Consider the following 25,644-nt stretch of genomic DNA (forward strand, 5'->3'; position numbering starts at 1 on the left):
ATCGAACCCGAGGTCCTTCAGATACAGGACAAGGGCTCCAACCAGCTGAGCCACACCGGCCAGGGGCAAGCTGTCTTGGTTTTTCAGTGGTGTCCATGTCATGAAATTGCAAGTGAATAAAGAAAAGTACAGGTTTCTGCTGCAGTTTCGAAACATGAGTGCGGTTTGGGCCTGGCTGAAGTTTGGGGAACACTGCCCTAGGAAACACTTGTCTGGGGGCCTGAACCCCAGAAATGCAGTGCTGGCCCGAGGGACGAGAGCAGCCTGGGGGTGGGGTAGGAGCCCGGGTTCCACACTTGAGACTTCCCGGTGGAGAGGACGTGCAGGGGAAGGACTCGGCACCGGCGACACTGTGTGGTGGAGGTAGGAACCCAGGAATGCCGAGGGGGTGCGGGAGGGAGACGGAGCGCCGTGCGTGAGAAGGCCGTGTCCCTCCCATGCATCACGACCGCTGCACCAGCCAGCGCTCCTCCGAGAAAGAACACACAGATATGTTGGCTATTGATCCGAAGAGAGACTTACTTTCAAGGAATTAGGCTCGGGTGATTGTCGGAGCTGGAGATTGAAAATTACAGGGCAAGTTGGCAGGCCAAGATCTCTGGCAGGAGTTGGCGCTGCAGGTTTTTTCGGTTTGGTTTTGGTTTTGGTTTTCTTGCTGCAGTCTTGAGGCAGACTTCCTTCTCCAGGAAACCTGCTTTTGCGGTCAAGGTTGCTCAGATCATTTGTGTGAGGCCCGCCCCCCGTCATGGAGAAAGCAGTCTCTCTTGTATAAGGTCAGCTGATTATAAGATGTTACTCACATCTACATAAACGCATCCCAGCCACACCTGGATGAGTGTTTAGGTAAATAACCTCGGGTGTCATGGCCAAGCCAAGTTGGCACAGAAGAGGAGCCCAACCGCCCGGGGGGAGTGCAGGCAGAAGGGTGCACTGGGGATGGCGTGAATGTGGTTTTTCAGGTATTGGCTAGAAGGGGAGTGTCCGTGTTAATTTTACTGCTTCACACATCCAGTCGTTGTACTGTGGTTGCTTTGGTATCTGTCACAATCTCACCTTTGTCTAACGAGTATTTGCCTGCCCTCTGGGGCTCAGTTTTGCCTTTGTGATCCGGGGCTCCTCGGGTTGGGACAGGCACACTGGACTCACATTGTCCTTGATGGAGATGTAGCCCTTACTGTCTGCCAGCCTGTTGCCGCCTTAGGGACAGCCACCAGTGTCTTACTCCTCTCAGGACTCAGTTTCAGTTACACTCAGGAAGCCTTGGTATTAATTGAATGGGGTTCCTTGCTGTACTGGAAGTTTCTCGGCAGCAGAAACCTCGTCTTGTTCACCTTTTCATCTTCGCACTGCTGACTCAATGTGCTTTTCGTTGTGCTAGGTTGTTTAGCTGAAGGTATGACGTTGGTGAGATACCACCAATTATAACTTTTTTTTTTTGCATTCTAACATTCCTCCTTGTTTCACTTGCCTTTTTTAGCTGTCCCTCTTCCGTATCGCTAGGGTATTCAAGGCCTGGCCAAACTGATTGCTGACGTGGCCCCCAGTGCCATCCGGGAGGCATGACATCAAGAGCTACTTTGGCCGTAAGGTGGCTATCGACGCCTCCATGAGCATCTATCAGTTCCTGATTGCCGTTCGCCACGGCGGGACGTGCTGCAAAATGAGAGGGGCGAGACCACCAGCCACCTGATGGGCATGTTCTACCCGCACCATCCGCATGATAGAGAATGGCATCAGCCCGTGTACGTCTTTGACGGCAAGCCTCCACAGCTCAAGTCAGGCGAGCTGGCCAAACGCAGTGAGCGGCGGGCGGAGGCCGAGAAGCAGCTTGCAGCAGGCTCAGGACGTCGGGGCCGAGGAGGACGTAGAGAAGTATACTAAGCGGCTGGTGAAGGTCACCAAGCAACACAACGATGAGTGCAAGCGTCTGCTGAGCCTCATGGGCGTCCCATACCTTGACGCGCCCAGCGAGGCAGAGGCCAGCTGTTGCAGCCCTGGTGAAGGCTGGCAAGGTCTATGCGGCAGCCACGGAGGACATTGGATTGCCTGACCTTCGGCTAGCCCCGTGCTGATGCGGGCACCTGACTGCCAGCGAGGCCAAGAAGCTGCCCATCCAGGAATTTCACCTGAGCCGGATTCTGCAGGAGCTGGGCCTGAACCAGGAGCAGTTTGTTGGACCTGTGCATCCTGCTGGGGCCAGTGACTACTGTGAGAGCATCCGGGGCATCGGGCCCAAGCGGGCTGTGGACCTCATCCAGAAGCACAAGAGCATCGAGGAGATCGTGCGCCGACTCGATTCCCACCAAGTACCCGTGCCGGAAAACTGGCTGCACAAGGAGGGGCCCAGCAGCTCTTCCTAGAGCCCGAGGTGCTGGACCCGGAGTCTGTTGGAGCTGAAGTGGAGCGAGCCACAGGAAGAGGAGCTGGTCAGATTTCATGTGTGGCGAAAAAGCAGTTCTCCGAGGAGCGGATTCGCAGTGGGGTCAAGCGGCTGAGCAAGAGCCGCCAGGGCAGCACCCAGGGCCGCCTGGAAGATTTCTTCAAGGTGACCGGCTCGCTCTCTTCGGCTAAGCGCAAGGAGCCAGAACCCAAGGGGCCTGCGAAGAAGAAGGCGAAGGCTGGAGCAGCAGGGAAATTTAAAAGGGGGAAATAAATGTTTCCCTTCGTTGTACCTCCTGACCCCAGTCTGTCTACCTTGTACCCTCGAGAGCTAGCACTAGAGAAACCTCCGCGGGGGCGGGGAGGGGTCACATTGCTTCTCCGGCACGGCCCTGTTCTCGGTAGGGCTTTTCCCCCTTTTACTTGATGTACTTGCTGCAGGAAGGCCGCAGAGGTGCTTCCTTTCCTCCTTTTTTAGCTCAGGAAAATGCGTCAGGTCGAACCACATCTCGGTCAATTTAATAGACACTGAGTCCGTTGTTACATAAGAGTGATAGCAATACGTCTGAGGGAGGGGAGAGGAAGATAAATGGCGCAAGACAGAAGACTGTGGGGTGATCTCCCGGCTGGTGGACTGGTTGGCCGGCGACGCTGGGACCTCCACCGCGCCCCTCTCCCTGGTGCAGCCTCCACCCGCCCTGCAGGGCAGCCCGCAGGGAGAGCCCGTCGTTTCGTCCACGGGAAGGGCTGCTGAGAAGCTAGGCAGCAGATGGAGAGCTGGAGTCCCCGTGGTGGGAACGGGTCTGATAACCGGCTGTGTGTCCCTGGGGTGGGCAGAAACTTGAACTTGCTAATGTAACTTGAATCTTCAGTTATTTCAGAGGGTATAAGTGTGGCTTAGTTCTCATGGCCTCTCTGAGGCAATCACCTGAGTTGGGATTTGATGCTGTTGTCGTGTGCTGTTTTTTGTTTTAAACGTGTGAGAAGAGTCAATAAAATTATAAAAGCAGGCAGAATGTATTTTCATTCTAAAAGAACATGCTGGGATTGTACCTGTGAACTGGTGGTTTGAGTGTGGCCACAATGGTTGGCGCCATGCCCCACGGAATGGCCTTAAGCCACGCAGGTGGTGCTTCAGCCCTTTGTAGGAGGCTAGCGGTTTCCCTTGCTGAGGAATGGAAGTTCCCAGCTTTTCCACCTGGTGTGAATAAAGGAAGCTCCTGTGAGGAAACCTGCACAATTTAGACCAACTACTTATATAGCACCCAACGGCATTTGCCATTGTTTGTAAATTGTGAAAGCTGCCGTTCAAACTCACCTGTTTTTTTTTTGACATCACATTTAGTTGGTTATTTCTCAGTAGTGTTGGGATGTTTTTTGTACTCTGCAAATCTTGATAAAACTTGGTGGGGAGCTGTCCTGCCTGAGTTTCTAATTAGCGTTCCTATCACTGCCATTTGAAAGTGTTAACAAGGACATTAAGTGGTCTGAAATTAAAGTTGATGTTTTGACTGAGTAAGCCTGTAGAAGACAAAAAGATAGTGGTTTTCACAGTTTTTAATGGAGCAACCTACTTTTTCCAATGAAAAATCTTACATGGAATCTCAGGACACAAGAGCTCCTCTGGTTGAAGTATGGACAGGATAGCTGTGACTAGGGGACTCTGGAAACCATGGTGTGGACAGAAAGTTCTGTCCTGAGGGCAGGGGTTGGTTTTGTTCATTTCCATTTCCAGTTGATGAATAAAAGCCAGTTTTTTCCCAGGTCAAGCCAACCCACAACCCTTAAAAATCTGAGCTCCTTTTCCTGATTCACATAATTTGATTCTAAGCTGTGGTAGTGGTGATGGTCCCGGAAGTGGTAAGAGGTTGTCTGAGATGACCTCATGTAACCTCTCTGCGGGACCGGCCAGACTTCTTAGTTCCTCCTGCTCCTCTGCAGTGGCCCTTGAACCCCAGGGCACCTTACCCAATTCCTAGTCAGAGTGTCTTGTATACCCACGTTCCCTTTTCATCTCCGAACCTCCAGTGCATGTGGAGTCTCCTGTACGCAGAGTTCTCCTGCATTCTTGTTAAGTTGGGCTATTTTCTCTTGCTAATCTCACATCTGTTTGATTAGTCCAGCCAGGACAACCCTGAGGGCCAAGTTTTTTCCCCCCCCCCCCGCTCCATGGGAATTGCTGCCTCAGAGCAAGAGCTCTAGTTAAGTGAGGACTTGTACCCTGTGGTGGACACACGTCAAGTGGTTTGCTTTCCTCTTGCTTTTTTGAAGCGGAGTTGCCTAGTTTTTTCCCGCATGTTTATTAACCACGACACATACAGGGAAAAGTCTATTCTGTCACAGATTTTTAAGCCATGTTCTAATAGTCTTGCCCAAAGAATGCTATTCTAGTAGGATGTAGTCTGTGTAGTGGGCGTTGTGCCTGCAGAGACAGACTTAGGTGAAAAGGACTACTCACAGGGACTACCCATACCGAGACTAGAAATGAGTTCAAGGCTGAGGCCACTGCCTCCTGATGGGAGGGAATGCACATCAAACCTGGCAGGCGGATCTAGCACTTGAATATGGGTATCATGGGGAGGGGTCGGCTTTCCTTGTCCTTGGCACAGCCCACCTGTGTCCTGGTGTTCTCTGGAGGCCCTGATGCACCTCCCTCTGCCTGAGGGAGGGGCGTATGCTAAGGGAGGCTGTGTGGGGACTCGTGTCCAGAGGAGCCAGGGCTGTGGAGGTGGGCAGTCACGGCACAGGAACGGGGAGTCCCGTTGACATGCACAGAGCAGTACTGTGGAAGACAAGCGAGTGGCCTGCATCTGGTCAAAGTTAACTTTATTTTTCAGCTGTACTTCATCAAAATCTGTTAACAAAATTAGCACATACCAAAAAGACAATGATATTGGGCTTAAGAAAATGTCTCTGGCCAAGGGGTAAGACAAAACAAGGACAATAAACACGGAAGTTGGAGTTCTTTCAAAAGTGAATTCAAATACTAGTTTTTGCCATGATCTGTGACTTGTCCTAAGCCTGCTTTCCGGTCATTGGATTTGGTATCACTCATAAAGTCTCAGCCTTCTGCCACTGGTGTGTCACTTTTTGGTCACGGGTGACCACACTGGTCTAGGCCCAGGAAAGAAGGCCACATGGTAGAGGTGCTCTGAGGATCTGGACCCGGCCTAGTCAGTCCCACTGGGTTTGCTCTGCCTGGCCCAGAGCCAGGGAGCATGGCAGGCTCGTGATACCACACCCAGACCTTAGGTAGCAGGGAGTGGAGGGGTGGGGAAGGATCAGCACCTGTTCTGCAGTGAGGAAGCCAGTGAGAGAGAACTCCTCAGTTCTTCTGATTTAAACGAGGTGCTGCTGAAATGAAAACATCTGAACTCCCCTGCAACCCGTTCTCCTGTCTCTTTGTTCTGCTGGTGTTCTGACAAACCTCTGCGTGATCACCGCTCCATAGGCGGTGCCTCGAGTCCCATCCCAACACGCCCCAGGGCCCTTGATCGCCCTGGTGGCCTTTCCCAGCACTGAACACAAATTTTCCAGGGCTCTGTGTGCCCTTCCAGTTTGAGGTCCCCTCCCCGAGGTGTCCCACATGCCTGATGTGCTTGTGGCGGATGTCACTGAGCAGGCGAATAACCCTCCGCTGGACTGAATGGCCATGGTGGGGGTGGGGGGCAGGTCGTAGAGGGGGGAGTGCTGATGGCAAGCCCTGGAGTTAAGGGGGGACTCCTGGGGCACAATCTGGTGTTAGCTCTCTGGGGATGGGTCAGACTGTTTTCTCTACCTTTTAAAAACAAGATCTTTTAAAAGTTGCATTCAGCATGACACTGGTAAGGGATTATCCTAAATTCCTACCTGGTTTCCAGCCGGAGAAAGATACCTGAACAAGAGCGGACAGAGTAAGTGCCTAACACAAGCCATGGATGATCACAAGCTTGTGTGTCTGTCTCCTCCCCGTTTCGGCTTTAGAACCATGAACTGGTTCACATTCGACTCCACCACGCCTGCCCTACAGTAGCGCTGTACATCATTTACAGCGTTAAGAAAACTCATCACAGCCCTTACGTCCCTCGTGAGCGAACCTGCGCCTCCCTCGTGCCTGGTGACGCGGTGGTCCTCCACAGCTTGGCCACTGCGCTCACGGACTGCGGCTGCGTGGAACTTGGAGTTAGAGGCAGGGAAGCTCAGAGAACCATTAGGAGCCCTTATTGGTTTCTGAGGAGGAGAAAACGAAGTTGCCTATCTGCTCGTTCGTTTCCGGAGCAAGAAGCGGACTCCCTCCTGTCCTAGGAGTTTTTTGCCGCTTTGCGTGCTGGTTAGGAGAGGTGGATCAAAAGCTGAGGGGAGTTTTGATGGCCAGGAACGCCCTGCTGGCTGTTTTGGCAAGACTCAGGACCTAATGCTCCCTCGGTACTTTGGACGGAACACGGAACCAGAATCAGTAGTGGCAGTATCCTTGGGGGGTGGGGGGGGGGCAGGTGTCTTCAACACCACAGTCCTGGCCTCTGCCCTGCCCAATTCTAAAAAGGGAGCGCTTGCTTCTCCAGTAGCCTCAGGGAAACCGGTCAGAGCCCTAAAGTGAGCTGAGCTCCCAGGCACTGGGGGGGTGGAATTTTACTGCTAAATCTCTTGATTTCTGGGCTCAGCTGGTCTCCTTATTCTTCTAACACCTTCCTGACGTCCTCTTTGCTCATCAACCACCTGCATCTGACACACATACAAAAAAGAGAAACAAAACTCACACCCCTCCCCTAACAGCTGAATCCTTTTTCCAGGGAACGTTGCGTGTCCCCTCCCTGTTTGCATGGTAGACCTGATGGAGATAAAGGGGAGGAGTCTGAGCCAGAGCCTTTTATCTCAAACCACCCCCCTCCGGATAGTAGAATGTAGTGGCATTGTCCCTCAGGTTCCCCTCTGCCTGGTCCAGGGGCTTCTCTTCCAGGCAGGGGCTGCTGGTTATTGGTGAAGGTAGCATCGAGCCAGAGTTGCCCGGACTCCTTCAGGGAGCTGCAGAAGTAAGATGGGAACCGGCAGTGAGGAAGGGGAGCGCCGAGCCCCAAAGCCAAACCACCCCCCAGAAGTGCAGTGGGGAAGCTCCTGCAAGAGGTCTGGAGGCCCATCTCCACGATGGGAAGGCCCCTTCCGTGTGAACCCTTTCCTCCCCTTTGAGAAAGAGCTGGGGCCACGGCACTGGGAGCAAAGGACCGACCAGGCCCCAAGACCACGAGTGCGCTGCTTTTGCACCGGTGACTTCCATTCCACCGGGGAAACCTCCCTCAGCGCCAGCCCCACCTCCCTGTCCCTTCCTGCCCTACCAGCCGTCTTCCCGGGTCCAGATACTCACTGAACAATGTCGGCGAAGGCCGAGAGCAGGGGCTTGGACTGGTACTCGATGCCGTGCTTGGCACACAGGGACTGCACCAGGGGAGCCACTTTGTGGTAGTTGTGGCGAGGCATCGTGGGGAAAAGACTTCAGGCAGAACAGGGAGCGGTCAGCGGCCCCTCCTCTCCTGCTCCGCTCCGCCCCTCCCACCTGGGCCCCGCCCAGAGCCTGCCTCCCAGCCCTCCCTTCTTACTGGTGCTCAATCTGGAAGTTGAGATGTCCGCTGAACCAGTCGTTGAAGGCAGACTTGTGAACGTTGCAGGTGGCCTGGAGCTGGAGGAGAAGGGGAGGGGGAGAGCGTGGCTATGAACACCAGACGCACAGGCCAGCCCAGCCCCCTCTAGTTAAAGCTGTCAGAGGGGAGGGGCTGTGGGGCTGTCCCTGGTCACCCCCTTCGCCACAGGGTAGTAGGAGGAGCTTCCAGTTAATGAGGCAGGGCTGCTGGGAACTTCTGTTATCTCCGCTCCCCCAGAACCCCCTGCCCAGCGTCTCTGCCCACACACCCCCTTTCTCAGCTGTGTCATGCCCAGGTCTTCCAAGAGACCATCCTCACCTGGGTGGATACCCAGTCCCTGTTCTGGTCACGATCAATGTGCATGGGAATATGGTTCATCTGCGTCACCCACACAAACCAGTTGCTCTCCAGGAACCTGGTGGGCGGAGCACACAAATGGAAACAGGACAGGCAGCGCCCCGAGTGCTCCCTCTCCCTCAGACAACTGCGCCAGCCTGGCCCCCTTCCTGAGCCGAGACCAGAAACAAACACCCCCGCGCCCCCTCAAAGCCGCAGCGCAGCCCCAGACCGGACCTCGTTCTTTGCCACACCCTGCTGCTCCCCATCTGGTACCACCTGACCATGAAGAAGAGGCCCAGGAAGCCTTTCACTCCTAACAGCGGCACGTAGGTGAGGAAGATGCGGACGTAGAAGGTGATCATCCAGGCCAGGTCCTGCAGAGAGAGGCAGCGAGCGTCACGTGTGGCGCGGATTGGCGCGGATTCGGCTCTCCCTTCCCCTGTCTCTGCCTGGGGGTGGGGGGTGGGGGTGGGGGTGGTGTGCTGTTCTCCCGGGGATCCAGACTGGGACGCTGAGTCACCGTCAGCCCTGTTGTCCAGTCCCTCGTCGTCCATCCCGCAGCACCCAGTGCTCCTGCTCCTCCCTTCCGTTCCTGGAGGTAGCCCGGCCCTCCTTGCCCGTTTCCCTCAGGCTGCCACGGCCTCCAGAACCTCCCTGCCTCCAGCTCCTCCCAACCCAGCTAAGCCCTTCATCTCTTCCTCACGATGCGAGTGCATCTTCCAGGACCACGGCTCAGTCCATGCCAGCACCCAGATCAAACCTCCAGCCACTTCTCTGCACCGGATCCCTGCCCTGATGCTGGAGTCCTCCACAGAAGGTCCAGTGGAAACTCGCCCCTCACCTCCCAGCTTCTCTGCTCAGGGTCCATCGACCCTCCGCCCTACCTCCGGCTGTCCTCCACAGCCAGTTAGAAGAGGGACTTAGCAAAGCCTTGTCTGAGGCCCCCCACCCAGCCAAGGCAGTCGTGCCCCCTCTGCCTGCACCTCTTCGCCGGTGCCGACCCCGTTCTGCTTCATCAGAAGCTTCCTGAGAGCAGGCGCCGTCTCCTACTCCTTCCCCCCACTCCCCAGCCCGCCCCTGGCATCACTGCCAGCACAAGAACCCCAGGAGATACTGCCGCGTGAACTAGGACATTGGGAGTCAGGTTGCCCGTGGAGCCAAAATCATCCCACCTAGAAGGAAGGTCTCGGTCTGGTCCTGTTTGCTCTAAAGGGGGCCTGGAGCAAACCTCAGTGGATTTCCCCTGGAGACCCCCTTCCCCTCCCTCAGGACACTGGGGACAAAGGGCATGCGACTGCTGGGCCCCGGGTACTCACCACCCACTTCTTCCGCTGGACAACGAAATAGAAGATGTACCACTGGAAGTAGAGGGGCAGCAAGGCTGGGGGCCCAACTGGGGAGGCAGTGGAGACGGGGGGGAGGCGTGAGCAGCGAGGGTCGCTGAAGGGCTGGCCGGATGCTGGCCGGATGCTGGCCGGACAGCCCCAGCGTCTCTGCCATCGCCTCCTGGTGCCCCTGCAGCTGCCCCTCGCTGGAACACCCACTGGAGCCAGTGGGCACTGAAGGTGGGCATGCATGCACGTCTGAAGAAGGCAGTCTCCCAAGGGGATGCCAGGGCAGCGAGGGGAGGGGTGGCAATCTTTTCTCGTGGACGACGGCAGCTGAGGACATCCAAGCCCCACACGTGGGACTTGCTCCGCTCCCCTGCCTTTAGAAGGGCGTGGCTAATGCTCCCCGAGTCGTCATGGCCACAGCCCTGCCCCTGCCAGGGGTCTGCCTCCTGACCCTACGCCTCTCCTTGCAGCCATCCGCCCTGTGCTCCTGGCTGCCTCACCACGCAGCGGGGGGGCAGGAAAGCGTGTGTGTGCACGCGTGTGCGTGTGTGTGCATCAGGGGACAGGACGCCCTGCTGATCCTTCGCAGGTGGGAAATGAGTTTGTGCCACCCGCCCCGAAGCCCCCGAGTGTGGCTGTGGGAAGGGGCAGAAGGGCTTCTGTGGACACTGGGAACTGAAGAAGTGGATCCCACCAGCGTGCCGCCCCACTTCCTTCTCTGTGTGTCTTCTCTGCGTAGCCCCCACGTTGCCGTGTCCACCCGCGGCTCCTCCGTCCTCAGGCGTCCTGCATTCCAGCACTCTGCCTTCCGGACTCGTCTGCCCCACCCTCTGCCTCATCCCCTCTTCTCCCACAGGATGGCTGGTAACAGGCAGTGAGGATAAATCCAATGGGATCACCCTCTCCCTTCCTTTAAAAACTCGAACTTTTCAAGTTTTAAGACTCCGAGTTTAAACACGGTAGAGCAGGTTTTTAAAGGAGGGAACAGAGAGCAGTCTTCAGAAAGAGCTTAGGACAACTACAGAAGTGTTTTCTCCTTTCTCCCACAGCTCCTCGAACCCCTCTTCGGTCCAAACCTCCATCGCCACATCTACAAGTCCTTGGGGGACGGGGGGGGGGGGGGGGGGCGCAGACTGCACCCCCCCGGGTCACCCTGACCCAGGTCTCTGTTGAACAGGGTTCAAGGTGAGGGAGGCTCCGCCTGACCACCGGCTCTCCTGTGGAAGCCGGGGTGGGACTGGAGGAACCAGTCTGCCCCCAGCACCAACGCCCTTTGACTAAACATTAACCGGACTGTTGACTTGGCTTAGCTGAGATGGTGGATCGCCCCGAGCACAGGGTCACCTTTTGGGCTGGGGGACTTCCTCCAGCCTTTACCTAAACTGCGGTCACCCCTTGGAGAGCCATTTCCTCCTCGCGTCCCCTCAGGGCCCCTCCCCAGGGAGTCTCCCTGTCCTGGACAGGGACACTCACTCAGGAAGAAGTACTTGTGCTGGTGGTTGTACGGCATGTACTTTTTCTTCTGCTTCCCGAGCTGTGAAGAAAAGCAAATGCAAATCAGCCCCCCACACACCTGTCACCCACTGCCCGCCCCCGGGGACCCTGGCTGTTCTCTGCGCAGGGGGTCCGGGCCTGCTCCAGGGGCCGCCAGCTTCTGGGGGTATCGGAAGGCGCCAGCCGGCCCGGTCTTACCTCTAGCCCCTGGCCCGTGAGGCCCTGCGCTTTGACCCGCTGCACGTGCCAGCCACGCCATGGCGTGCAGTCCCAGTCGGACACAACAGAGTCACGTCCTTAGGACCCCTCACATTTATCAGAAGACGTTTTCATCAATACGGTTTCCCAGCCCCTCCACCTTCTCCCCTTCCTTCCTCCCAGCTGGTGCTTTTCTGACACCAGAGTCTCCGCGGAAAATCACGTTCACTCCTGCACACGTCAGTATTCCCTCTTCGCCGGCCCTGATAACCCCATCAGAATATTTTGGTCTCTTGACTTCAGCAGGAGCTTTATAAAACCCCCTTGAAACGTTAGGCCAAGTTGCCAGTTTGAAGATGGTGAGATTCTTCCCAGCAGGTGGTGGGTTATGCTGTAAGCCTAGCTGGTGAACAGGCAGGGCCGCTGGGGCCCACTGCCCGCGGGCAGCCCCACACGGGCACGTGGACACGCGGACACGCGACAGCAGCACCCTGGGTCTGACTGCGTGGCTGCTGCTGCTCCTCTTGCCCTGCTTAGTCTGGCAACCAGACGACCACAGGGCAAAGAGGAGCTCCACCCAGAGCGAAATGCCTGCTCCTTCTTTCATATGTCTACCCACTGCTTCAACAGGTCATTCATTCATGAAGAGTTTATCTGTGCAAGGCACTTCTGCTAAATGAAGCATTTTTTTCTCTGTTAACTGAGTTAGCCAACACGTATTTACTGAGCACTTACTATGTGCCAGGCACTATTCCAGGTGCTGAGGATGCAGAGGTGGACAGTACAAAGTCCCTACACGTGGAATGTGTAACCTGGAATTTGTAAGCTGGTGATACATCTGTAAACATGGCCCTGGCTGGTGTGGCTCAGTGGATCAAATGCTGGCTGTGAGCCAAAGGGTCACTGGTTCGATTCCCGGTCAGGGCACATGCCTGGGTTGAGGCCAGGTCCCCAGTATGTGTGGGGTGTGCACGAGAGGCAACCACACATTGATGTTTCTCTCCATCCTCTTTTTCTCTCCTTTCCCCCCCCTCTCTAAAAATAAGTAAATAAAATCTTTAAAAAAACCCCACAAAACCCATACTACCCTCAAAGCAGCCGTCTGAGCCCAGAGGGTCCAGGGCTGGGTTCACTATCCCCACTGTTGACCCCGCTGTTGACTACAGGACGTAAGTCCCTCTGCGGGAGGAAAACTAGGACGCTAAGATAGGTGGAACACAGCGTCAACCTAGGGGGCTCCTGGTTCCAGGACAGCCAGTGCTGCCAAAGCCTTTCCCCAGAGCTCTCCTTGCGGCCAGAGGGGAGAGGAAAGCCAGGCCACCTTGAACTCATGCCTGGAACTGGCCGCGCTTAACGGCAGTTTAATTCTTGGCAGGCTGAAATGTCATAAAGCGGAGAAAGGGGACCTGGCAGAACTCGGGACTGCAGCCTGGAGCCTGGGGACAGAGGGTTTTACATTAATTTTCAGAGAACCCTGCCGGCCACTCAAGCCTCAAAGCCTGCTGTTGTATGGCGCTCACCGAAAGCTCCCCAGATCTCCACCCTCAGGCATTCCTCCTCCGGCTGCAGCAGCTGTGAGGCAGCTGCTTTACAACCCAGATAAGAACTCCAACCCGACACTGACCCCCCCCCCCCCCCCCCCCCCCGGGAAGGAGACTGGGGCCAGCCAGGTGGGAAGAATTATTTGGTGAATGACTGTTCTAAGCACCGGGTGTCAACAAGGGTAAGAGAGTCGAGCCCTTGACGGGAAGACTGCGACACAGCAGCGTATCGAAGTGTCTGAGAGCGGGAGACGGAGGGGGCAGGAGGGAGGACTGCCTGGGGTAGGAGCGTCACCAAAGCAGCCGAGGAGGGCCATCCATCACCTTCTGGGAGGAGCCGGCGTTTGCACAGCGACCTCCCAGCTACGCTGTGTTTTGGATCCACAGCAGCACGCGATGCCTCTGTACAGTAACTCCTTCCCCGATTGGAACGCGCCGGGGAGGACGGATGGTTCCGTCCGCAGCTGGTTTACGGCCCGTTGCCTCCCACAGCTTCCAAACCGCTGGGCAGCCCCCCGCCAGGGTCACCCCCCACGGACAGCACTGCGAGCCTTCCTGCCACGGCCCTCTGTGCCGGCACGTCGGCGTCCTCCGAGACCTCTGCACCGACATCGCTGCTCACCTCCACAGACAGGATCTTCCCCAGGGCAAAGAAGAAGGGGTGCATGTTGATGTCCGGGTCTTTGCGGAAGCAGTTGGGCTTGGCGTGGTGCTGGAAGTGCATGTGGTTCCACCAGCTGGCAGGGGCCCCCTGAAGAAAAGCCAAGGCACGAGCATGCAAGTCCAGCGGCCCCCTCCTCCTAAGCCGTCCCTCATTATTAGCCTTGCCCATCCCCGCTGACCTTCAGGTGACCGATCACGAAATGATGCAGCAGGTGGTTCCATGTAGAGGTGCTGAAGACAGACAGGTGCCCGAAGTCATGCTGCAGCCAGCCGGCCTGGGCCTGGGGGAGGAAGGTCAGAGCTGAGAGCAACCCACCGGCTGGTGAGGGAGTTGGGTGAAAGCACCTTCCCTTCCCCGTGCATTAGTGTCCCTGGCTCTGGACACCTGTGACTGCCAACGGTCTGAACATCCAAACTACAGAGAAGGACAGAAAGTGACAAACTCGGATGCTTGGCAGATGGACTCAGACAGCCACGCACCAGAGCCCAAGCATCATGAGCACGTTGGGCAGTCTCGTGGCGGGGAGGAAGCCCAGCTTTGCTGATGGCTCTTGGCACGCTTGGGCGATGGCAGAGCCTGAACAGGATGGAGGGAGCCCTAGGAGGAGCTGCTGGAGGAGAGGCAGCGAGAGAGAGGAAGGTGTGCCAGCGGCGAATGCCACGGATGACGGAATGTGTGTTCTCTTTCTGCACCGACCCCCTCTCCCGCCCCAGTCTTTGGTTCTGCCCATTGGAGAGGGCGCCTCGGCCTCCTGAGGGGTACACAGAGCTCTCCCTAGGGACGCTGAGCACAGCTGTGCCTGCGACCAGCCGGGGGGTCGCACCTGAACTGTGCTGAGCAGCACCGCGCACAGGACGAAGGGCACGAAGGACGTTCCGAAGACCCAGAGAGTGAGCCAGGCGGCCACGTCCAGCAGCAGGATGTGCAGCAGGTACAGCAGGAAGAACCCGTGGTTGGCCTTCATGAGCCCCATCCTCTCCACCGTGGCCCGCAGCTCCCGGAACTCGTCGGTCAGCTCTTTCTGAAAAGGAGAGGACAGGGGGAGGCTGTTGCGTCTCCAGGCCGCACGGCTGGTGACGAGGGCGTGAGGACGCCCACGGAGGCAGCAGTGGGAAGTCCACTGCGAGGCACAAACACCACGAGACTGAGGGTGACGGGAGGAGGTGCTGGGGGATCTCGCCTAAGAGCACGTGGACTTTGGAAGTCACCCTCGACTCGAGTGCCTGCTCTGCCCTTTACCAACAGTTACGATCCCTGGCCACGTGGCTTAGCTTCTCTGAGCCTCAGTATTCTCATCTGTACGTGTTTGAGGGTTAATGAGGGTACGCTTGGCACTGAGTAGGAGCTCAAGACAGGTCTCCCGTTTGATGATGATGCTCATCGTGGTGGCCTTGTGAGGACCGTGCAGAAGGATCGGGGACCTCGAGACTCCCAAGAACTACAGACTGTAGTCACCTATGACCCCGTCCAGGCCCTCCCTCTACCCCCTGCCCCTCAGCAACCACGGGGTCTCTGAACAGCCCACAGGGTCTCACATTCTTGGTGGGCTCGAAGCTGGGCTGCTCCGGAGACAGTTCTCCAATCAGGAGAGAGTTCATGTACTTCCTCACGAGGCCCTTGTTGATGTGGAACGCCACGAAGGGGTCCTGTGAGGGTGGGGAGAAGGCGAAGTAGTGAGGGAGCCGGCCTAGACCCACTGTGCTCTTGGAGGGCTCCCACCAAAGGCCACCTTTCTGATGCGGCAAGGAGGCTGTGCCAGAGCTCAAACGGACACCACCTCCCTCCAGCCAGCGGCCCTTTAAGGGGGCTTGTACCTTTTCTAGGGGCCCACAGGTCAGGATCACCCACCATCTACAGTCTAGTAAGAAGGGAACCACAGCAGCCAATAGGAAGCAACAGGCAGGGTGGGGCACAGAAAGGCCTTTCCTAGCCTTTCCCCTGGGGGGTTCTAGGGGCAGCTGTTACACAGGAATGTAGGTAATCCTGTGAGTAACAGAAGGGATGCATGGGGCTATGAGACTTCTCTTGTCTTCTTCTGTGGGACTTAAGTCCCTCTCTGTGCCAGCGTTCTCAGTAATACCTGATGAGACTCCCACATCAGAACCCAGGAACTTTCTCCTTCTCTTAGGGCGCTGTGCTGGGTGGGCTTCCCATATTTCCCCTGGCACTTTTGACCGCACCCTGCCACAGGGCTGCTAATTTTGGTTACTCGAGATGGGGTCCTAGGTGGTAAGATTCACATTCTCAGGTTAGGAGGCCCCAGGCCCTGCGGGGAATCCACAGGAAAGGCGGGAACCGGGGCGGAGCCGGCGGCTGGTGGCGCCACTCAGCCGGACCAATCGCGGTCCCCGCCCCAGGATGGCCCTCGCCCCAAATCCACTGTAGAAAGCCCTGGCTTTAATGCCTATTTCTCTGGCGCATGCGCGGGTCCATGCCTTGGCTTTCGGCCACGGTCTGGGCTCCCCCAGTGGTCACCCCGGGTGACAAGCGCCGGCTCTGGCCTCGTCCCCTAGGTCCACCGCATAAGAGGGAAGGGCCCTCACTTTGAAGCATCCGTGCTCCGCATAACGGGAACCTTGATGGGCCCAGGCGCGCTCCGGGATGGCAAGGGCGGAGGGTGGGACCAGCAAAAGAGGTCAAGCCGCTGGGCGCGGGTTGGGAGAAGGACGTAGGGGAAGGGGACCGGGCTAAACGAACGCTCCCATCTTTGGGTCCCAGGGGTGATCCCCAGCTCTCCAACCCAGCAGGTAGGCGCCAGGTACCTTAGCTCAGAGAGCCAGATGGTCCAGAAAGGGAAGCAGGAGGACCTGGGCTGGGGCGCGCGCTGATTCCTTGTGGCAGCGGGAGAGAGGAGGGTTAGGACCCCGCACCGGGACTACCTCCCGGGAATGCAAAAAAGCTGTCTGCTGCAGCGAATAGCTAGAGACCCCGCTGGCCTGCGGTTGAGTGATCACCCCGCAGGATTCGAGGACCTTTCCGGGGTCCTCGCCAAGAGTATGTTAATGCAGCTCCCCCCACAACCTTCAGCACGCCACTCCCATTACCCCCAGTGAAAGAACAGCCGCGCTAGTCCTCTCCGGCCGGTGTGGCCCCTTCCCCACCCTCCTGCCTTCACCCTATGCTGGGATTCCCAAGACAGTGGGCACCGGTGGTTTCCCACCTCATCCCGTATCCCAAAAGTGGTTCCCTCTCCTGCTCCTGCTCGCGAGTGTAGCCTAGAACGCTCGGTCCAGAAGCGGCTGCGCTCCCCTCCCAAGTACCCTCGGCAACCCCTGCCTCCCTCGGCCGCGGCAGCAGTGCCATGCCGGCGCCCTGCATCCTCGCTTTTCTACTTCCTAGCCCGGCTCAGGGCCGGCCCACGCCTGAAGACTGCAGACTCGCGGCCGCAGACGGAACGCACGCAGGGCCGCGCGGCCCTTTGTTTGTGTGTGTGCGTCGCCGACCTCCATTCCCCACTCCCCAGACTCGTTTTCACAGGCGCTCCAGCCTGTGTATCCCTGGCCACAGCACACCCAATGGCTGGGCAACAGGTATGCTCAGGCGCCTCCAACTTTCCCCCATTCGTTGGTATTTGGCTGCGGACGCCAAACTTCCTGTCTCGCGCACTGAGCCACGGGCCCGCCTCCTCCCGTGTCCCAGTCCGGCAGGGCTCACCGTAGCATCCTGCCCAGCGTAATGGCTGATAACCCGGGAGCCTCCGGGGTGCCGGCGGGTGAACTCGCTTATGTTATACACCTTCCGTTCGATCACCAGCCACCGCTCCTTTTCGCGCCCGGAGCGCTGCGCCACCTCGTCCCAGGTGAAGTAGCGCAGGGTCTGCCCCTGGGCCGGGGTCTCGGGGGCCATCGGGGCCTGGCGATGTGATGCGCCGGCTGGGTAGGAGCGACCAGGCGCGGGCTCGGGGCCCGCGAATAGCGCGCGCCGGCCTCGCGTGCTCGGATAGGCGGCCTGCGGGCGCGCGCCCGGAGCCAGCCACCGGCGCGTGCGGTTTTCCGCACCCGCGGCCGGGAGCTCCGTGCCCCTCTGCGCGCGCTCCTATTGGTCAAGACTCTGTGCGCAGGGAGCCCCCGCCTTGCTGTAAGGGCGGGCGGTAGCAGACCATTGGCTGGCGCAGACGCGCGCCCCCTCGTGGGTTCGGTTTTGGGGTCGACGCTGGATCAAACTTCCCGACTCGCAGCTTTTCACTCCCAGGCGCTGCGGGCGGGATAACGGTTCCGGTAGACTCGCGTAGGTGCTGGACCAGCTTGCTGGGATGGCGGGCCCCGAGTTCGAGGGCGGCCCTGGGGCTCTAGGGCAGGAGTCGGCTCCGCGGAGGGCGGGGTGGCGAGGGAGGTGGTCCGTCTGGTAGAGTTAGGGAGCTTGGTTAGGGGGATGGAAAGGAGCTGTCTCTGCGGCCGAGGTTATCCCAGCGAGAGTGTCCCGGTGACAGAGACGCTTTCAGGGCATCATCTTTATATGATCGCACTCTCTAGCGTCCAGACGCTGACCCTCTCCAGTGTGCGCGCGTGCCCCTGATACACTCCTACCTCCTCGGCACACTGTTGCACTTGTGTGGCTCAGAATAACTCTGAGAACCCTTGGCAATTGTGAACAGCATGGTGATAGTTTACTGGGTGGTGCTTGGGGAGTGTTAATGCTTTACTTTGCTCAATATAACATTAAAGATGCCTCTCAATTTTTGTAACCCTGTTTGCCTTTTTTGCTGTTTTTATCTTTGTTCTGTTTTTAGGTTAACCGAGATCCTTAAATAAAAGGAAGTTGCGGAGACTTTCAGAAAGCTCTGTGTGAAGAGCCTGGATCTTCAAGCTGAGGCATCTGCTCCATCCTGGGGGTGCCGGGCTGTATGAGGCCTTTTAAAGGGAGAGATTTGGGGCTCAGAGTTCTGGGCTTTAGCAAACAATAAGAAAGAGGCTGGGGGTACCAGTCAAGAGGCCATTGCAGTATGAAGAGACCCCGAGTTTATGTGCTACATTTTCTTTTATTTATTCAACAGATATTTTGTATGGCACTTACTAGTGCAGGCAACTGTTTTTAGTGTTTTGCAAACATTAACTCATTGAATACTCATAGCAACCCTGTGAGAAGGAACTGTTGTTAACCTCACTTAGAGATGGTGGCACTGAGCCATTGGGAGGGTATTTTGTCACACAGCTAGTAGGTGGCAGGCTGGTTAGCCCAGCCTGAGCTCTGTACTCCTAGACCCTGCTGCATCTCCTCTGATGACACTAGTGTGGGGGCCCTTGGGTGGGGCTCTGCAGACAAGGGAAAGGAGGCAAAGTTTGGTCCCCTGCTCTGAACTAAGTCTGGGTGATACAGAGCAGACCGGGAGAAATTGGGCCGGGCTTCTGGTAGAAAATAACCTGAATGCCGTCAATCCAAATCCCTCGTTTTATAGATACGAAACTTGAGGTTCACAATGGGGAAGGGACTTCCCCACACGAGGAAGCACAGGTGGCCTGGCTTCCAGGGAAGGTGCCGGCCGCTGTACCTTGCTCAGGAAAGACGGTTCATGCACAGCTGCTCCTCTGTACAGCCAACGTTCCTTTAAAAAAAAAAAAAAAAAACAACCAATGAACTAACAAAGAAAAACCTTGCCCAGTACCTCAGCAGTGTGTAACGAACAAAAAAATTATGTGTACTCTTTCGCCAAGTAATTTCACTACTGGAAATGTGGAGGGCGGGAGACTGCAAAGATGTTTATAGCAAATGTAACAGCAAAAACTGGGAACAGCTGTAGGTCCCGACAACAGAAAACCGTTAGGCTCCCTGGGAGACAGCAGCACGCGGAGGATGGGCAGGGAGATCGCAAGTAACCAGGGTGTGAACTCGCTCGGCAGGTGGGGCGAGCTTTGCGGTGAAAAAAGCAGAACCCAAAGTAGCACGGACTCAGTGATCAGGTGCCAACAGAAGAGTCTACCATGATGGGCACGTTTCATAGTTTCACTTTTAAATCTTTTTAAAAATACTTTATTCATTTATTTTCTAGAGAGGGAAGGGAGGGAGGAAGAGAGAAAGAGAGAGAGAGAGAAACATCAATGTGAGGTTGCTGGGGGCCATGGCCTGCAACCCAGGCATGTGCCCTGACTGGGAATCAAACCTGCGATACTTTGGTTCGCAGCCCGTGTTCAATCCACTGAGCTATGCCAGCCAGGGCTTAGTTTCACATTTTTTTTAAAAAAGACTTTATTTATTTATTTTTAGAGAGGGAAGGAAGGGAGAGAGAGAGAGAGAGAGAGAGAGAGAGAGAGAGAGAGAGAGGGAGAGAGAGAGAAACATCAATGTGCGGTTGCTGGGGGTTATGGCCTGCAACCCAGGAATGTACCCTGGCTGGGAATCGAACCTGGGACACTTTGGTTCCCAGCCCTCGCTCAATCCACTGAGCTACGCCAGGCAGGGCTTAGTTTCATATTCTTAAGCTTACTTTTCTGTGAAGTTGCTGATCTCAATAAAGAAAAAAGAAAGTCCTTGCTTAAGCCATTATTCCTGTAGTATTGTGGGAAAGAATCTCCCTTCTAGTGGGAATGGAAATGGACTAACCTTTCTGGAAAAATAGTGTGGCAACTTTATTTACAACCTTAAAAATGTACCCAATAGTTTTATGTTTGGAGATGTAGTCTGAGATCCTTTTGGAAAAATATAAACAAAATATTCATTGAAGCAATATTTATAAGAACCAAAAAATGGCAACAGCCTGCTCACCCATGGAATATTATGCAGACGCTAAAAGTAAAGTGATGAAATGTTAATGGCTAAGGAGACGGTCACTCCATAGAAAAAGACTAGATAGAAATAGTAATAGTGACTATTTCTGGATGGGTGGAACAAAGTAATTTATACTTTTTTAAAAAAGATTTTATTTTTATTTTTTAGAGAGGGAAGGGAGGGAGAAAGAGAGAGCGAAACATCAATGTGTGGTTGCTGGGGGTCATGGCCTACAACCCAGGCATGTGCCCTGACTGGGAATTGAACCTGTGATGCTTTGGTTCGCAGCCCGCACTCAATTCACTGAGCTACGCCAGCTAGGGCTAATTTATACTTTCCATAGCACTTTTTGAATTGGATAGAATGAGCATGTATCATCTTTACAATCGGGAAAAAAAAAGTTTATTTTTAGAAAAACATGGCCCTCGGAGGATTCTTTGATTAAACTCACCTGCCTGAGACCATGAAGCGTTCCGTTCAGCATGTGTCAAATACCTGCTCTTTGTCAGATATTTCGTGAGGAGCTTCAGATGCAAAGTCCAGCACCGTACGGGCCGTGCTTAGCGTCAGGCCGCTGAGAAAGACCAGTCACTGACGGCAGGTCAGTGGGGTAGAGGCAAACGACGTCTCTTTCCACTATGCAATGTGTGTTAAGCGGTGGTTGAGACACGAATTTCCGAGCGTTCCTGTGCCGGTGTCGTGGGTATTGGCTGCCTCCCTCCCTCGACTGTAACCCGAGGCAGGGACTCTGGATTCCGTTCAGTTCTACCTGATACGTGATCAGAGTCACCTAGTTGGAGGTTCTGTATAAAATCAATAAATGTGTGGGACTGATGGTTGCAACCTGAAAAAAAAAAAAATACAGGTTAGCAAGCAAGCAAGCAAGCATATAGGTCACTAACCAATGTCCCTATCCGCCTACACAATGGTTATGCAAATTGTAAACAAACCCTTTCCTAGCCCCGGGTGGAGGGGCCTAATGAGAAAGCAGCTGAAGACCTTTATGCCAGTTGCAGTCAAACCACAGTTAAGTCACATCATTGCTAAAGACCGTTGGAATGGCCTGGGACGTGAGTCCACACATTTGGATCTGTTTTGACCGAGGACAGAATGGTCACAGGACGGGATCCTTTACAAAGTCAACAGGCACAGGAGGGAGAATGGAAGCTGTGCTCAGCCCTGCTGCAGCCCTCCCTCCACGGGCCGCCCCCTGAGGCCACTAAAGGTCAAAGCCATTGTCCTAGTATCTGTGTTTCTGTGAAACTAGGTGCTTCATGGCAGGGGTCCCCAGCCCCCACGGCCCATGGCCCCTTAGGAACTGGGCCCAGAGAGAAGCGTCCTGCCTCCCTGCCACCGCCCCCTGCTCCCCTGCCTCCCCACACTGGGGCCACGTGCAGCAAGGCGTGAGCAGCAGCAAGCAAGTGAGTGATGCCCCACCCCACCCCCAACTTCCTCCACCTGAGTCAGTGGAAAAACTGGTCCCTGGTGCCAAAAACTTTGGGAACCATTGCTTTATGGGGACAAGGTGAGCACAGTGCTTGGCGCACAGTAGGCACTAATAAAGGTAACTGACTCCGTTCTTCGTTTTAAGAAAAATCATCTATAATCCTTCTCTAGGTTAATGTCAAGTAATATATTTTCACAAAATAATTTATTAAAAAAAGGTGCTTAAATGAAAGAAAGGATCCCAAGATCACCCTTGTATTCAAGGCAAAGGAAGAACTAGAAACTTTTTTTTTCATTTTACCGTATTCTAATAACACAGCAGGTGGAGGCGAGGCGAGTATGGAGGATGAACCCCTGTGATTTCCTTGACACAAGGGGTCCGCGTTGTTGTGCGGACTGTGGACGGGTGTGTGCAGCCCCCTGCCAGGTGGCTGGGATCCGGACACCTGGAGCCACCCTCCACACGCAGCGAGCGAGTAGGGGGTCTGGGGCTGGCATTCACGCCAGGCCTCATTCATACCTCCAGCTCCTCGGCAGGAGCTGCCACACAGTGGGTCCAATAAGTGGGTTTGACTTAAGGCCTCCCCCGCTCCAAGAAGAGGTGGCGGCGTCATTTTGCTGTTGCAGGTTCTCTGGAGCACCTTCCTTCTCCCAAGCCGCTGCGCCTGCCTCGAGAACATGAGGGGAGGTGGGCCTTCACAGCGGGCCCCCAACCGTCAGGGTTCCCCAGCACCCGTGGTCACTCTTTACTGGTCTTTTCATGCAGCTTCTCAGTGCAAAGGGTCTCCGCTGAAAGCAACACAAAAAGACTCAGCTTCAAATTCTCATAAGAAGCATGAGACTGTTTCCTTCACCTCGCAGGTCATCGTATAAATACACCCCAATATCGCTTTTCCTGTTGTTGGACATTTGTTTAGAAGTTTTTGTTCGTATCATATCATAGTGATGAACTTTTTTGTTTGCCTAGAATTGAAGTTTTATTGAAAAACTGGTACCCACATAGGAGACCCCTGTTGTGCACTTACAAAATCCAGTGTAATTACATTACCTTGGTGGATTAACAGGAATTGCTGAAGTGACAGGGCTTTCTGGGACACAGCACATGTCACACATTCCGGGAGTGGTGTGGATCAGCAGGGCCGCTCTCTGCTAAGCGCACGGCTGAAACCTGCAACCTCGGAGCAACCCGGACCCTTCACAGCCATGCAAGAAGAATTTTGACTTTGAACTAGCCACTTCTTTTTACATTTTTTTCTTTTCTTCTTGCAAGGAAGGATACAGTGAATCTCTCGCCAAAGGCACGTCGACCGGTTTGCAAGCCCGGCCCCTCAAGAGGTCTGAGGCAGCGCCCCTGGCAAGCAGCAGGCGAGCTGCCGTGAGGAACTCTGAAAAAACCACGGATACTGGTTTGTAGTTGAACATTTTCTAAGGCGAAGTTCTACGTACAGAACTAGCAGATCAAATGACAAGAACGTTCTGGGCTCTTGTTATTTGTTGCCAAATTGCTTGTCAGCAAAGTTTATGTATTGAGCACTTACCCGGTGTTCTTCCGTCTCCCTGCGGCTGCTGCCGCCAGCAGGAGAGGCACGTCTCTGTGCCGCTCCCCGGCCCGCGGTCTCCCCACCGACGCCGTGAGCTCTAAACCCGCAGTAACCCCCCCTGGGTGTCTCCCGGGAGTCTCCCAACGCCCCTGAGTTCTATCCAGATTGTTTCATTATCCAACTGCAATCAATCTCTATTCTAATGCATTTCATAGTAGGGGAGGGATCCAACTAAGGGGGCAGATCTTAAATGTTCTCGTCACACACACACAAAAAGGTAGCTGTGAGGTGATGGATGCGTTAACTAACCTTACTGTGATAGTCATTTTGATTATACAGACACACACATACAAAACACACACCAAAATTCAATTGGGTAAATATGTAGAAGTACACACACACACACACACACACATGTCAAAAAAACATACCAAGTCATCACACTGTACACCTTAAACATATACAATGGCATGTATCAAATATGTCAACAAGGCTGGAAAAAAATAAGAAAATTAATAAGTCGATTAAAAAATGGGCAAAAGACTTCCAGAGACACTTCCCAAAGAAGATATACAGATGGCAATAAGCATGTGAAAAAGGTGCTCGCCATCGTGTGTTAGGGAACTGCCCGTTAAAACAGCGATGAGCTATCTCTACATACCTGTCAGGACGGTAGAAATCCAAAACACGGATGATTCTAAATGCTGGCAAGGACAGGGAGCAACGGGAGTTCCTGCTCATGGCTGGAGGGAATGCAAAATGGTACTGCCACGTGACAGTTTCTTACAAAGAGAAACGTGGTCTCACCGTACAAGCCAGCGACCGAACTGTGTATTTACCCAACTGAGTAGATAGCAGGTCCACGCAAAACCTGCCACAAATGTTTACACCGTTCAAACCAATGTTGGGCATTCTTCGTAAGCACCCAACGCTTGAAGCAACCAAGCTGTTCTTCAGAGGTGAATGGGCAAATGGGTACACCCAGACCACAGACCGTTGTCTCAGTGCTGAAAAGAAAGCAGCTGTCAAACCGCAAGAACCCGTGGGGGGAGCTTAAAGGCATATTGCGAAGTGGAAGAAGCCATTCAGGGCTGCTGCCGCAGAGCACCATGGACTGGGTGGCTTACACAACAACCAGAACACATTCCTCACAGCTCTGGAGGCTGGGGAGCCCGCATCCAGGCACTGGACGAGTGGGTGTCTGATGGGACGGCCCACTTCCCACACGGCTCTTTTCCCCTGACCCTCCCATGTGGGAGGGGTTGAGGGACCTCTGTCTGGTCTCTTTCGCAAGGACACTAATCCTGCTGATGAGGGCTCCACCCTCATGACTTTGTCAACCCCGGAGCCCATTTCTACACACCATGGCCTTGGGCATTAGGTCTCAACATGAATTTGGGGGGGAGGGAGATGCAAATATTAAGTACCCAGTATTTTCTGTATGATTCCACTTATGTGGCATTCTGGAAAAGGCAAAATTGTAGAAAGGCAGTAAAAAGATCAGTGGTTGTTGGGGCTTAGTAGGGAGGGAGGGAAGGAGGGACGAAGAGGCACAGCACAGGGCACTTTTAGGGCAGTGAGGCGATTCTGGATGAACCTGTAGTGGTAGGTGCATGTTGTTGTATGTTTGTCAGAACCCATGGAGCAAGCCCCAATGTGTGCCGTAGACTTCAGGCAGCGTCGATGGGTCAGTATGGGTTCATCAGTTGTAACACATGGACCACTGTTGGGGGGATATGGATGCTGGGGGAGGCTGTGCGTGTGTGGGGGCTTTCTGCTCAATTTTGCTCAATGAAAGAGACCTTAGCAATCAAAAGCCGTCTGTTCTGTGAGGTGTAATCCCACCTGGAGATGCTACATGATCGCTGTAATATCCACATTCCAACTCTAGAACTTTGAGCAAGTCGTGGGCCCACTCCAGCACTTGGCAGATTTTCTCGGAGAAAAATGAAGAGTTATGCTCAATCAGTGGTTCTTGCCCTTTGGAGTTTTTTTCAGGAAGAAGTAAATTAAACGTGAAAATCAGTATAGGGTTGTCAACTTTTCATTTTGCCAAATAAAAATATTTTTAAAACTCCACTATCTATTGTTACTATTTCATTATATTAAAAAGAAAAAAGAAAAAAACAAAACAAAACATTTAGCCCTGGCTGGTGTAGCTCAGTGGACTGAGTGTGGGCTGTGAACCAAAGCATCTCTGGTTCGACTCCCAGTCAGGGCACATGCCTGGGTTGCAGGCCAGGTCCCCAGTGTGGGAGTGCCCTAGAGGCAACCCCACATTGATGTTCCACTCCCCCTTTTTCTCCCTCCCTTCTCCTCTCTCTAAAAATAAATAAAATCTTAAAAAGGAAAACATCTAGCACAAAAACATTAGGCCATAGTATCAATATTTAT

General features: G+C 54.7%; 2 protein-coding genes across 4 annotated transcripts; one reads left to right on the plus strand and one right to left on the minus strand.

Moving 5' to 3' along the window:
- The first annotated feature begins 1,395 nt into the window (after positions 1-1,395).
- On the plus strand, positions 1,396-3,386 carry FEN1 (flap structure-specific endonuclease 1). The gene is given in 11 exon segments (XM_028515076.2): positions 1,396-1,404; positions 1,501-1,557; positions 1,559-1,643; positions 1,646-1,704; positions 1,706-1,733; positions 1,736-1,827; positions 1,829-1,987; positions 1,989-2,339; positions 2,342-2,389; positions 2,391-2,433; positions 2,436-3,386. Coding segments are annotated over 11 exon segments (1,149 nt in total). The 3' UTR covers positions 2,654-3,386.
- A 1,805-nt stretch (positions 3,387-5,191) lies between these two features.
- FADS1 (fatty acid desaturase 1) lies at positions 5,192-20,762 on the minus strand. Of its 3 annotated transcripts, none has more exons than XM_036029558.1 (12): positions 20,715-20,762; positions 15,097-15,207; positions 14,385-14,582; positions 13,740-13,841; positions 13,520-13,648; positions 11,138-11,198; positions 9,647-9,723; positions 8,607-8,704; positions 8,310-8,406; positions 7,950-8,029; positions 7,718-7,843; positions 5,192-7,380 (listed from the first exon to the last, which is right to left on the minus strand). In XM_036029558.1, exons 1-12 carry the CDS (start codon positions 20,745-20,747, stop codon positions 7,125-7,127), a joined length of 1,368 nt encoding a protein of 455 aa, XP_035885451.1. In that variant the 5' UTR covers positions 20,748-20,762; the 3' UTR covers positions 5,192-7,124. The 3 variants fall into 3 exon arrangements, with proteins under 3 accessions (XP_035885451.1, XP_028371444.1, XP_035885452.1); XM_028515643.2 differs by lacking the exon at positions 20,715-20,762 and adding an exon at positions 17,216-17,582; XM_036029559.1 differs by lacking the exon at positions 20,715-20,762 and adding an exon at positions 17,005-17,026.
- Positions 20,763-25,644: the final 4,882 nt, after the last annotated feature.

This window comes from Phyllostomus discolor, chromosome 6 (genome assembly GCF_004126475.2).
Source record: "Phyllostomus discolor isolate MPI-MPIP mPhyDis1 chromosome 6, mPhyDis1.pri.v3, whole genome shotgun sequence".
In the NCBI taxonomy this organism is placed as follows: Eukaryota; Metazoa; Chordata; class Mammalia; order Chiroptera; family Phyllostomidae; genus Phyllostomus; species Phyllostomus discolor.